At 51.9% G+C, this 12,303-nt stretch overlaps 3 protein-coding genes across 3 annotated transcripts; 2 read left to right on the forward strand and 1 right to left on the reverse strand.

The window, feature by feature from the left end:
- Positions 1 to 950: 950 nt before the first annotated feature.
- On the forward strand, positions 951 to 1,694 carry LOC100907242 (uncharacterized). Its single transcript, XM_003745218.2, has 3 exons — positions 951 to 1,049; positions 1,126 to 1,291; positions 1,370 to 1,694. The coding sequence occupies exons 1-3, from the start codon at positions 980 to 982 to the stop codon at positions 1,641 to 1,643; spliced, it is 510 nt and encodes a 169-aa protein (XP_003745266.1). The 5' UTR covers positions 951 to 979; the 3' UTR covers positions 1,644 to 1,694.
- A 1,563-nt stretch (positions 1,695 to 3,257) lies between these two features.
- On the forward strand, positions 3,258 to 4,009 carry LOC100907386 (uncharacterized). Its single transcript, XM_003745219.1, has 3 exons — positions 3,258 to 3,376; positions 3,448 to 3,613; positions 3,697 to 4,009. The coding sequence occupies exons 1-3, from the start codon at positions 3,307 to 3,309 to the stop codon at positions 3,968 to 3,970; spliced, it is 510 nt and encodes a 169-aa protein (XP_003745267.1). The 5' UTR covers positions 3,258 to 3,306; the 3' UTR covers positions 3,971 to 4,009.
- Positions 4,010 to 9,483: 5,474 nt separating this feature from the next.
- Positions 9,484 to 11,762, reverse strand: mats (MOB kinase activator-like 1). Its single transcript, XM_003745257.2, has 5 exons — positions 11,586 to 11,762; positions 10,873 to 11,026; positions 10,408 to 10,602; positions 10,186 to 10,293; positions 9,484 to 9,996 (listed from the first exon to the last, which is right to left on the reverse strand). The coding sequence occupies exons 1-5, from the start codon at positions 11,597 to 11,599 to the stop codon at positions 9,775 to 9,777; spliced, it is 693 nt and encodes a 230-aa protein (XP_003745305.1). The 5' UTR covers positions 11,600 to 11,762; the 3' UTR covers positions 9,484 to 9,774.
- Positions 11,763 to 12,303: the final 541 nt, after the last annotated feature.

Raw genomic sequence — 12,303 nt, forward strand, 5'->3', positions numbered from 1 at the left:
TTTCCCCGCTTTCCCGTTTCCCCGCTTTCCCGTTTCCCCGCTTTCCCGTTTCCCCGCTTTCCCGTTTCCCCGCTTTCCCGTTTCCCCGCTTTCCCGGTTCCCCGCTTTCCCGGTTCCCGCTTCCCGGTTCCCGCTTTCCCGGTTCCCCGCTTTCCCGGTTTCCCCGCTTTCCCGGTTCCCCGCTTTCCCGGTTCCCCGCTTTCCGGTTCCCCGCTTTCCTGGTTCCCCGCTATCCCAGTTTTTATATATACGTTTTTATATATATAGATGCGCGCATTCTATTGGGCCCTCTGAGATTGTGGCGGAATGCTCTTCCCCCCTCATGCCGGGGTCCAAATCTTGGACAAGATGGACCGACCGGAAGTGCTTTCCGTCAGCTGCCAGATGGTGACCCTGGATGGTCGACGCGATACACACCTTCGGATCTGCGGGAGCCCAGATATGACATGGAGGAATTCGGGAAGTTGCGAATCCTCGGACGTCGTAGCTGTCTTACCGCCGCCCTCAACGTCGGAAATGGGGCGATCATCGAGAGGTTCTCTCGTTCCTCGACCACGCGACAGGGAATCTCTCGACTGCGCCGGACTCCCGGAGAATCACAGACAATCTGAGTCAGAATTTCGGGGCGGCTCTGTTCTTCCGGTCTTCCAGTACCTACATACATGTATCTACTCATGTTCGGAATCCGAATCGGATTCGGTATCATGAACCACGCCGACATTGAGGGTTGGGCGTTTCCACGTTGATCCGGATGTGGCTTGTTTGAGGATCTCACAGATCAGCTGGAGTTTGACGCTTCCTTATCCCGGAAGACAATGACTCGATTCAAACTCGTCGTCATTGTTCCGGTGATCTTTGACGTGCCGTATCACAACCTCCGAAAGTTCCATTCATCCGATTTATCGCGTCAGAGGTTCGAAATAAAAGCCCTGGAGGGATTCTAGGAAGTCACAGTTGTCTGTTCTTAGCAATTCACAACATGCGCAGCCTCAGCATCGTCGCTCTCTGCCTCATCGTCGCGCAGGCTTACGCCATCGACTTCGAGGAGAGTAAGTAGCGCGGCTCCCACTCACCGGTGGTAATCGGGGGAGTCCCCATCTAACGCTTCCTTTGATGCTTTCCTAGTCAGCCAATGCGTCCGGGAGCGGATCGGTCGGCAAATCGACAACCTCGGCGATGAAGTCGACGGCCGCCTGAAGAAACTCGCTGAAGATGGAAATGAGACCGCGAAGAGGATCAGGACCGAGTTCAAGCAGAAGGTCAAGGAGTTCCGCAGATCTGCCTCCGCTCCGTGAGTCGTCTGAAGTTTTGAGGCGTCGATCGCAAGGTGAATTTCACGCTGCTCACGATGGTCCGTTACTGTTTTCAGGATCGACGAGGCTCGCCAACAGTTCGACGACTGCGTTGAGCAAGCTGACGGTTTCTTCAAGAAAGCCGGATGCGCCATCGACGCCGGAAAGACCCTCGTCGATGTTGTGATCCCCGCGGCCAAGCAAAGCGCCAAAGAGTTCACTGAAACCATCAAGGAAATCGCCGCCGAGTTCGGGAAAGAACAGCGCAGCGGTCTCGACGACATGGCTGACCTCGGTCGCGACTTCGCGAAGCAAGCTCTTACCTCCGTCAAGGAATGCGTGGGCCTGTAATTGGCGAGGAACGAACGCCTTTTCTTCCACTTAATAAAACTCACCATGAGATTTCTCGTTTCATTGCTCTGCAGTCGGGGAATATAATAGGATGCGATATATGTAGCTAATAGCAGGTCGTTCCGGAACTTTTGTCCGATAATGATCATATCAGGAGAAACTATGGAAAATGAGGGTATTGTAAGAAAAAGCAAGGAAAAGAGGAAGAAACTCAGTCCGTAAAGAAATTATGATCAATCGATTTAAAATGATGATGATGATTGGAAGTCGATCTTCATGGAGAATAATTATCTGGACTCGGAACCGACAAGCCGATCGTTGGCATACAATATTGACTCTAGAGGAGATGGTGAGGTTCATTCACGACCAGAGTTGAATAATACGGCGTGACTGACAGTCGATTCTCCGGAGTTCCTAACGTTGGTGAATATACCAGTTCGGGTTTTGCGTGGGCTCCCTGATCGATCCCCGCCCAGCCGTATCTCGGCCAGGTCGCTAGATGGTGGCGTCATTTGGCGTCCGCCGAGAGCCCCGCAGGCGGCTTAATGTGACGCAGACTTTAATTGCTCAAGATTTGAGGGAATGCCTCCGGATCGGCTGAGGATTAGATTCCACGGTGTATCAGCCGCTGTGGAGCTCCACCTCAGCGCAAGCTACCCCGATTACCCGGGAGATTCATTCCCCGAGTCCGCGACGCCCGAGGGCATCTGGGGTTGTCCCTTCATTGCTCATTGCACAGTCCACCGATGTTGTCCCGCGGTCGCAGACCTAGGATCGCTCCCGTCCTAGAATCCGCTCTCTGAGACTCAGCTGAATCGCATTGGCATCGGCGCAGGATATATCCAAGCACCTCTCCGGGATGCCGACGAGATACCTCGTTTGCGATCTCATTCTTACTGTCGGTATGTGCCGCGCGTCTCTGATCTTTCCTCCGGAAGATGGCGTCGTCGTGAACCGAGATGATTCATTCAAGGGATAGTTCATTTCGGAGGATCTGGAGGCCCAGTGTCATGCTTAGTTCGAGTGTGCAGACGCATCTCAAGACCTGTGTGCCGACGCGAGGGACTTGCCGAGACTCATCAACGACCCCGCCATCGATGCCGGCAACAGCGTTTCCGATCTCTGATGACCCGGTCACCCCATTCGCCTCCGACTTATTTTTGGGGCCGAGCTGTAGGAAACTGGGTCGGGGCGCTGCTAATGAGGCTGCTTGATATTTTCGGACCTTGACTCCATATTCCTCGCTCTCAGCCTGGCGGAGGTCACAGCTTACTCTGTCGGTTGCGAAGGGAATTCTCGTCAAAAGTTGACACTTCCCTAAATGGAACATTCTCACTAAAGCTCTGCTGCTCGGTGCGATTCCAAAGACGATAGCTTCTGATGGCAAGGATGTCCCAACGATGTGAACAATGGAAGTTTGACGGGGAATTGTCCATCCGCGCGAAAGCGTTCGCGTCGTTGGAATCATGCACGTCAAACAGCCGCTGGACGTGTCTCCTCGCGGACTCGAGGAGGGCTATGATTGTTCCGCTCATCGCTGACGCTGATCGTTGTCGCGTCAGAGTTTTCGAACATTTGGGTATTTGAGTATTGGAGCGAACAAGAATAAAAGACGAGCAGAGAGCACCGCGAATCGTTATCGATCCGCTCAGCCACGTACAATATGCGCACGTTCGCCATCATCGTCCTGTGTTCCGTGGCCGCTTGCGCCAATGCGTGGGACATGAAAGCAGGTGATTAATGTCGGAAAGTCCCGTGTCTGCGGTCAAGTGAAAATGTATTCTCAATTTGGAGCAACTTTCAGTCAGAGAGTGTGCGCAAGAGGTTGCCAGAAGTCAATCCAATGCGCTCATGGACGAGGTGAACAGGCATCTCGACAAGGTTGACAAAGAGAACGACGGCTCCGTCGTCAAAGCGAGAGAAGACTTCGAGGAGAAGACAGGGGAATTTATGGAGGCCATGTCCAGACCGTGAGTGACTTCCGCAACGATTTTCCGCCGTGAATCTGCTCCCCCTGCTCGAGATCTCAAGTAAAATCGAGTCTCTCCCCTAGTCTCAGCGACGCTCGCAAGCACTTCGACGACTGCGTGACGGAGGCCGACGGTCTGATTGCCAAAGGACGCTGTCATTACATGTGGGTGAAAGAAATCGCGACCGAAGTCCTACCCGCGATTTCTGAAGCAACCGTCGAGCTCGTCGATGCCGTCAACCGAATCGTTACGGAGTTCCGCGAGAACACGACCGCTAATTTCGACGAGCTCCGAGAAAGAGCTCGTGGATTCGCTAAGGAAACCGGTTCGCGCTTCAGGGACTGCTTCTCCGAGTAAACGTCTTTGAATAAAAAAACCCAACGCTTTTGCTCTCAATCAAAATCGCGATCGGATAGCGAATCCCTTCTTATTCGGGTCGTAGAGGGGAATCGATTCGAGCGGGGGCAGGATCAGAATTTCAGCGAGAACGGCGAGCGGCCGCCCGCGACCACAGGGAACCCTCAAGGCGTTCAGAAAATATCCGAGCATATGACACGTTTAGGATAAGCGCCTCCCGGGCTTTCTCTTGGATTTCTCAACAATTCTGAGAGGCCTGCGTCGCGAGTACCCACGACTGTCTGTGCATCCACTCGATCAATATGACACATGTAGAATATACGAACGCTCAAGCGTGGACATTGCTCCGCGGATCAGCAACGATCACTTGCCCCAAGGAATGGAAGTATCGCCCATACCCCGTTGAGACTACGATCTCACCCCTGGACTCGAGACTGTGCTTCCGCGAGAAAGGGGTGAGTGTCCGAAAGAGACTTTGTCGAAGGTTGCGACAACATTCCTGTGATCGGCACCTCCTTTCTCGACGAGGACACTGCCGTTCAATTTTGATCCGGTGCAAGTATACCGTGATGATCATGCCGGGGAGAGTATCGACGCTTCCGAGCTTGCGCGCGCGCTTCAGCGCCTTCGAAGGAGGACGGCATCGGCTTTGGAATCATCCTCTGGTGCCTCAACATTCGCTAGCTTTTCGTCAGCTGTTCGCACTGCTGCGCCCGAATTCCATGAAGCTAGAGAAGACGTCGAGCGATCCGGGTCTCGGTAACTCACGAGAGACGAACGTGGTAAAACCGGCGGTAGGATGCTCGTGAATCAGCACGCAGTCGACCCGCGGATGCCGTGCGTAAGTGGACTCCGTCTGATTCTTCCTGATACAGATTTTCGCCGTGAGCTCCTCCGACCGGTTTTCCCCCCAAAGTTCGTCTATTCAGCTTTTGATTCCCGCTTAGCGGGAATCTCTCGATCCATCATGAGCTCCTTCCCTGATTTGACTTTCGGCGACTTTTCGCAGTGGTTGTGAGGTCTATCTCATATTTTTCCAGCCTGGTTCTCATTTCGAGGGCAATGAGTACATCAAGCGAGTCCGGGACCTGATAGAAGACAAGCCTTTCGAAATAAAACCCGGCGATCGGAGGGCGTTCGGAGTTTTAGTTCATCACTTCGCTCACAACAAAAACCGAGAACTGATCCTTCCCTGCATAGACCTGATGATATGCCGGGGATTCATCTGTTCAGCGTACAATCCCGGCGACTATTCCGGTGTCGTGTGCCGAAGACATGAGAAATGTTGTTCGCGAACTAAACTCTTCATAGAGCTCCTTCATTTCTTCCGTCTGTTCCATCGGAGGTCGGCCGCACTGTCAGTGCGGAAGAGAGACTTGATGCTCCTGGACGCCGTGCTGATCCTAAGTCGTGACACTACTGAGGAAGACTTCCTCGAGTTCGAAGAGACGAGCGCCGAGGAAATAGCTTTGATCTTCGAATGTCAACAGATCCAGATAATCGATGAAGCACTGTCCATAAAAAAAGGCTTCAAGATTGAGAAACTCGAGGACTTGGAATACTTTCGAAAGGCGCAAGCTATCCGTGACCGGCACGGGGTTGAGCGTGATCCCCGTCCGGCGAAATGCTTCGAGTCCATGGAGGATATAGACGCTCTGGTGGAGCAGCTGGAGCAGAGGAACCCGGTGGAATTCCTCAGCCAGTCCTACGCTCTGGGTCTGATCAACAGCCGGCTGCTTCGAACAATGTATCACACCGCGAATGATTTCGAGCAGCTGGTCAGCCTTCTGGATCGAACGGCGGACTCCCGGGACCATTACGATGACGTGAATCTGAACCGAGAACACTCCCGGATGTTCATCGCTGCATTCAGCCACATCCGGAGACTGCAACCAACTTGGTTCCAAGCGGTTTTGCTCTTCCTGATCGGCGTCAATGTTCCTGACGGTTGGCACCTGCCCTGCACAGATTTGGAAACCATACCTCAACGCTATCTTGATATCTATCTCCATTATCTGCTCATCTACTCGCTTAAATGTCTCACGAAGCCCGATCTCCGGATCGACGACTTGGAGCTGATGAACAATCTGTTGAAACTGCCCGGCATCATCGACAGACTCCTGGCTCGCGGCGCGTCGCTGGTTTACGCTGCGGACTCACACGCTGCCGTCAGGAAACTGCTCTATAGATATTGTCCGAGCATACTGCTCCGCAGCGCGTACGTCGACGCGCCTTTCACGGCGCTCTCCAGCCTCGGAGCTCTTATCAGACTGACGCAGATCCGCAGAGAACTCACTTTCGGAGATTGGCTTCCAGACCTTTGTTGCCATGTTCGGAGACTGAACACGATCTTCTTCCACGATAACACTCGCCTCTCCCCACTGCGATGTCTCGCGGCCCGTGCCTACGTTCTGGACAGGGATTGTAAGGAGCTCCCCGTCGGCTTACGTGGGACGATACTTCTACATCAAGACCTCAAGCACATAATCAGCCCAAAACCCGAGATCAAAGATCCGAAAAACCCTTGAGCAAGCTCTCCGACGCTCTCGTGCCTCCGGAAAAAGAACTGACTGCAATATTCAACTTCACCAAGTTTCAGGATTCCTGAGCGGCGGGAGCTCCCCTACATTCCGGGGAGACTCTTTCCGCGGGCCAATCTGTATTTGTGAAGAAAATAGGAACGAATAAAGGAGGCTTCGAATCCCCTTCCGGGAGACTGCCATACCATTTAAAAGCCATTTGCACGCCAAAAATTATCGCTGTGACTAGGAATCACCATGTGGAAACAGAGATGAAGCTGGTGCGAAGAGAAGTGGATTCATTGCAGCATGGTCGTGGACTCCTCGGACTCACGCGAGCCCCGATCGAGATCCGATCAGACCTCGGTTCCAATAGATTTTGCGGAATCCTTCGCTGGGAGATCGCCCGAGCGAGGCACAGGTAGCGAGGGTTGCCCTGAGAAAGACTGACCTCATGAAGCAGTAGATGGTCTGCGGCTCTTTGAGTGCGAAGCATGCGCGGTTTCGCCGCCGATCGAGGTTGACCACCGAGTTGCCGTTGAAATACAGCGATCGAACACGAGTGTCGTATCACTCGTAGGCGTCTTACAGTCAACGCATTGAATACTCATGCAATCTGCCGAATTAGGAGGCTCGATTCGTAAGGAGATCAGAAGCTCCTCGTTTTCTCAATTCAATCTATTCGTAATCATCCGCTGTGAGTATCCACTGGGGAGATGGTCTGTCCCGGGAAACGATATTTCGTCGAGCACGACCGTTCGTGATCTCGTAGGTCCGCTCTCTATATAGACTTTCGAAGTCTAGGCGTTTCATCCGTTTCTTTTCAGTCGAAAGGTATACCTATCTCATACGTATCTCTGAACGGGAAAAGCTGAAACACTTGACATCGATGGAAAAGCAGCCGCGCTCACAGGTATCGCTCGGGCCCTAGATTCCATTAACACGTACTAGACCTCGCTTATTGCCTTATTTCTCATCGCAGGGATCGTTTTCAGAATGGCTCAGAGCGACCGATGGTCCGGGTCAGAAGTACCCGGATCTTCCGGTCTTTCAAGACCAATCGGCTTCCAACTCCGGAAAAATATTCAATTATGCACTCACTCAGACCCATGATCACACACACAGCTAACACGTCCGAGGAGAAGCTCGTGTCGCCAAGGTCGCTCCATGCTACGTTCGAGACCGATCCTCAAGCCCTATGCGGCCATTTAGTTCCCTGATTCCCGAATTCCGACTCCTGTCTCCGAGTCGTGGATAATCTCGCATGGAATCTACTTTTTCATTCATCTCCGAGACGGAGACTGTTATGCTTCTCTTGAGGAGCGAGGTAAGTCTGGGGAAATAGGGCGTTGGCGAAGCAGGTAGCGCTGCGAGGCCGCCTCAGGGTCACACAGCTGTCAGCTCTATCGAAGTTCGTCACGGTTCACAATGCCCCACCATCGTCCCACAAGAGAATTGTGGATGCGACGACGGATAGCAATAGAGTCTCTTCCGTGAAGAGGGTAGAAGAGTTCCTCATCGATACCCGTCCCTCTCGATCTTTCGCGCGATGTAGAACCAGGGCGGCCGCTGAAGCACACGTGACCACCAGGAGCCAGATGTCCAGACTGAGGAGTGATCGTGCAACATGAGCGGTCTTTCTCATCGGGGAAACTCGACCTACGACTATGAGCGGAGCGTTTGGAGGGATCCGGTCGTCGAACGCCTTCCCATTCTTCCGAATGCGAACACGATGGTCGAGGGCAGGGAAATTCGCGACCTCCACTCCGTCCAAATGACGACGTGTGGACGCGTCATCGTTCTTTGAGTGGTATAGAGCTTGCGTAGAATAGAGCGAGAAAAATCCGGTGTCGAGTCAGAACTCTCCAGTTGCGGAGAAGAGACAGCCGCTGAAATTGTAATCTATCGGAGCTGCGACGACTGTGGAGTGAGGAGGATCAGCGATTTCCTGTATCGTTCGAAGGCTTTGGATCTTCCGAGATATATGCGACTCTAGACCGTCAGTCCTGAGGCAGCGACGAGAACGCGGAGGCGGTCCGTCCTTGCCAAGGTCCTGCCCATCAAAGAGCGGATAAATCTTCAGAATTTTCTAGCCAAAGCGACGCGCGTCGTTTACAGGTGCCTAGTAGCATGCATTGATGCGAAGAATCTTATGTTTTTCGGAAGTTGCTTCCTAGATTCATTGATATTCATCATGGAATGACGCGAATGGATTGAAAAGCGAACGGGCAAAGCCGTGGACAAATTGATTCTTCAGGAGCCTCGAACCATTAGGAGGCATCAGCCTGTGTTCGAGGGTGGCGAAATTCACAAGAATCGGTCACTAAATCTATGGTCACCCCGTATGTGGAGTGGATCGCAGTAATGGGAAGTGATCCACGAGTCCTCGAGTGGAAATTTCAGCATGGAGATCGGATTCGCGTATGTGTCGAATGAAGAGCCCAGACTCATCGATTTTTATGAACATATATATTTTGATCACACAAGCTCAGCCTTTGCACAAAGGATCGTTCGGCTTCCTCGCGGCCATTTTGATTCCTCGTCTGCCGTGTGCTCGCTGCACTCATCGCCGCTTGCATGAGATTTGTCTTTATTTACAAATTTGGTGCGAGTGAATTTAATCTAGGAATCTCAGTGTTCTTCTTTCAAAACAACCGGTGATACTCCCCTCATCGATGCAATCACCTCTCAGATCCTCGACTCAGACTCTCCATGAGCGCTCGATGCGACGCTCTTCTGCTCACTCACGCTTCCCATCTTACCGAACTTTCATATTCAATCGACGACTGGGAAAAATAGATATAGAAAACTGCTCTCAGCTACTTGTTCCCGGATACGCTTTTCCGATTCTAGCTCTCACACAGGAAGTACATCCTCCCGGAAGCATCACTCACATGATAAAGAAAATATCAAATCTGGCACGGGTATAGTGAATTTCGGAGGCAGACTCGTGAATGTCTGTAATTCTCGAGATTTAGCATTGAACTTGAGAACTCCCGCTCCCCGATATAGATACGAGCCGATACCGGCTTGAAGTCGGCCGATCCGAACGATCAAATCAGGTGGGGACATTCTTGTTATCACTTCATCGCGGATTCCGTTGCTCTGTAAATTGTCATCTGTGTCCTACCGCGAGGAGATGATGCTTTCCATCGATAGCTCGACCGCTCCATGAACCTGAGTGCCTCACTCGTCATTCGAGCTTGGTGGGGATGACTGCCGCTCCCAGACTGAACATTTCATATCTCACATCACTATATAGTCTATAACAGTTAGGATCACTGTCTATCTCGTATTGATGGTACTATGACCATTTTCCAACGGTGTACGCTGATCTCTATTCGTGAGCTTATCGATCAGTTCTTGGAGCGGTACGAGTTCTCGTCTCTCGATCAGACTGAACTCCTGCACGAAGAAGATGAAATGCTTGAATGACGTGTTCAGGTGCGCTTCCTCGCCCAATTGCACTACTTGTGCAAAATGCTGATGATATATGTGTGCGTACACCTGTAAGAATTTGCGGAAGCTCAATGATTCCAATATGGAATAAGTGACCGAAACTTCGGATCGCCTTCCACCCGTGGATCGATGTGGGGCATAATCTTGTCCGATGACATCTCGCTACTCCGTAAGATTCAGGCCGTTCTCGCCCGAAGAGGAGTCGGAACATTGGAATATACTCAGAGCTAAACTCACCCTGAATAGTCGTTTTAGAATCGTTTTGGCGATTGACGGGAAATTCTTCGGGAAAGGGACTCCGATTTTCGAGGGAAATAATGTCTCGTCATCCAGCTGGTCCTGAACCTGCGGAAATTGACAGGATCTTAGTCGATGCCTTCTTCATGATCTACTCATCTGCTGTATCGCATGTTTCGGTATTCCAGTCATTACAATGAGAAATTAATAAAATGTACGTACCCATGTCATGAGATAGTCGATGTATCTTGGTGCGGAACATTTGATTGGCTTTTTGACAGTGGTACCATCTGCCCAATGGTATTCGTATTTCGGTCCGGCAGACATAACCGGACAAGTCTCTTCTCGACAGAATTCTGTTATTGTGCCGTACAGCATGTTGATCTGGTTAAAAAAATCTACCGTGTTTACTGCGACCTGCGAGGGGAAGAAACGAAACCGATCTTATTCGGGAGCGCTGCGACCAGAGCAGATGCGAGAACTCCATCCGGATCTAGAGTCCGTCGACTCCGCTCAGAGTCGCTCGGTACAGACTAAGAGACGCGGCAATGGTGGATTCGAAGTTCGTTGATTCCAAGGTGAATGCAACGTCATCCGATCCGAAGCTTGATCCGTCGAGCTGAACGGGATGATTGCTTCGCCTGACGGCGAGATGCTAAGTGATGTCTCCTGGAGTCATCGACTCACCCATTCGTTGAGATCTTCGCCTTCAGGGAGCATGACTGCTAACCGTAAATTCCCGCTACCCAGAGTTGCCGCTGCTTGTTTCATGAGGTCATATTGGTGGGTTCCCTCGGGGATATTCTTTTTGGGCTTGAAGGTCTTCGAAGCCCGGCTGCCACTGAAAGAATTCGTAGAATGAACTCGATGAGATTTGTAGATTCCATGAGGGGGATCGTCACCGGTAGGGACTCGGTTGGCCATCGTTCTCCACGGAATAAGTGAGCGTGCGTCACAAAGCTGTCTGAGCGCCGTGATCTGGCACGGAACCACCGGGATTGCGAGAAGCGGAGAGCTTGCCGAAAAGGACTCGCAATCGAAAATCGGCGCTTCAAGATATTCCCTACCAATGATGTTTGCCGTGCAAGCAGATAACCTAGGTCCGAAGCTACCCTCCGGATCCATGTTAGATTCCCTCGGCTCGAAATGACATAGATCGAGTGAAGCTCACTCTATGTTTTGGAGTTGGAAAACTTCGCCGGGGGTGAAACTCAAATTAAAGCGGCAAGATGCGGAGAGTACTGCGACAATTCCTCGCGGAACCAGGAATGAGTCCCTGCCGCTGCATTCGGAATGCCAGGAGCCAACGCATGCCTGCTCCATGCGAGGGCGATCAGATGCGACCTCTTGGAAGAGCTACGAGAGGATATCAAGCGATAGAGCTCGCTCGGGAAACTTACAATAAAAAGCTCATGTCTGCTTTGGAAGTGGGAGGTTGGTCTTGGAGATCACTATGAACACACGCTTTCTGTCGCGAACGAAGCTGCTTCGACTCTTTTCTTGGATAAAAACAAGAAACTACTAAAGTTTCAACCAATAAACAACCGGACTAACCGACCAACCACCACTCTATAGATAGAGACCCTCTCGGCTGATGTTGTGTTTCTTTTGTCCGAGTAGTCGCTGGTAGATTCGGACCCTACGTTGACCGCTACCGCTCCGGTACCGATCACCCGGAAACTCGGGTTCCGCGCTGTTCGGATCTCTAGTCTCTACCGGGGTCTGTTGAGAGAACTTGACTGAATCTTTTACTCCTCCGAGAGCGAGGAAAGTGGGAACGATTCAAATCGCAATATCCAGTGGGGGAGAATACGCCGCCAGCGCTGTTGCCAGGGAGAAGTTTCACGAGCCGCTGCCCGTCTGCACGGAGGTACTTCCGGGTGAAGCTGCGGAACACTTCTGTGGCGTCTCTCCAGAGCTCGCAAATGCAGAGCGTTCACACACGCCAACCTCTACCGGTGTGATTATTCGAGCAAGTAGATCTGCATCCCGCGGTACCGTGGAGCGGTAGTGAATCGTTTCCGTTAGTGTATACTCTCGGAAAAGTTTGCGGTAAGTTCACGATTCTCTCCACTCTGACGGCTTGGGAGTGGACCGGTAGGCCTATACCGAGATCCG

The sequence above is a fragment of the Galendromus occidentalis genome, unplaced genomic scaffold (genome assembly GCF_000255335.2).
Source record: "Galendromus occidentalis unplaced genomic scaffold, Mocc_1.1 scf7180000077480, whole genome shotgun sequence".
NCBI lineage: Eukaryota > Metazoa > Arthropoda > Arachnida > Mesostigmata > Phytoseiidae > Galendromus > Galendromus occidentalis.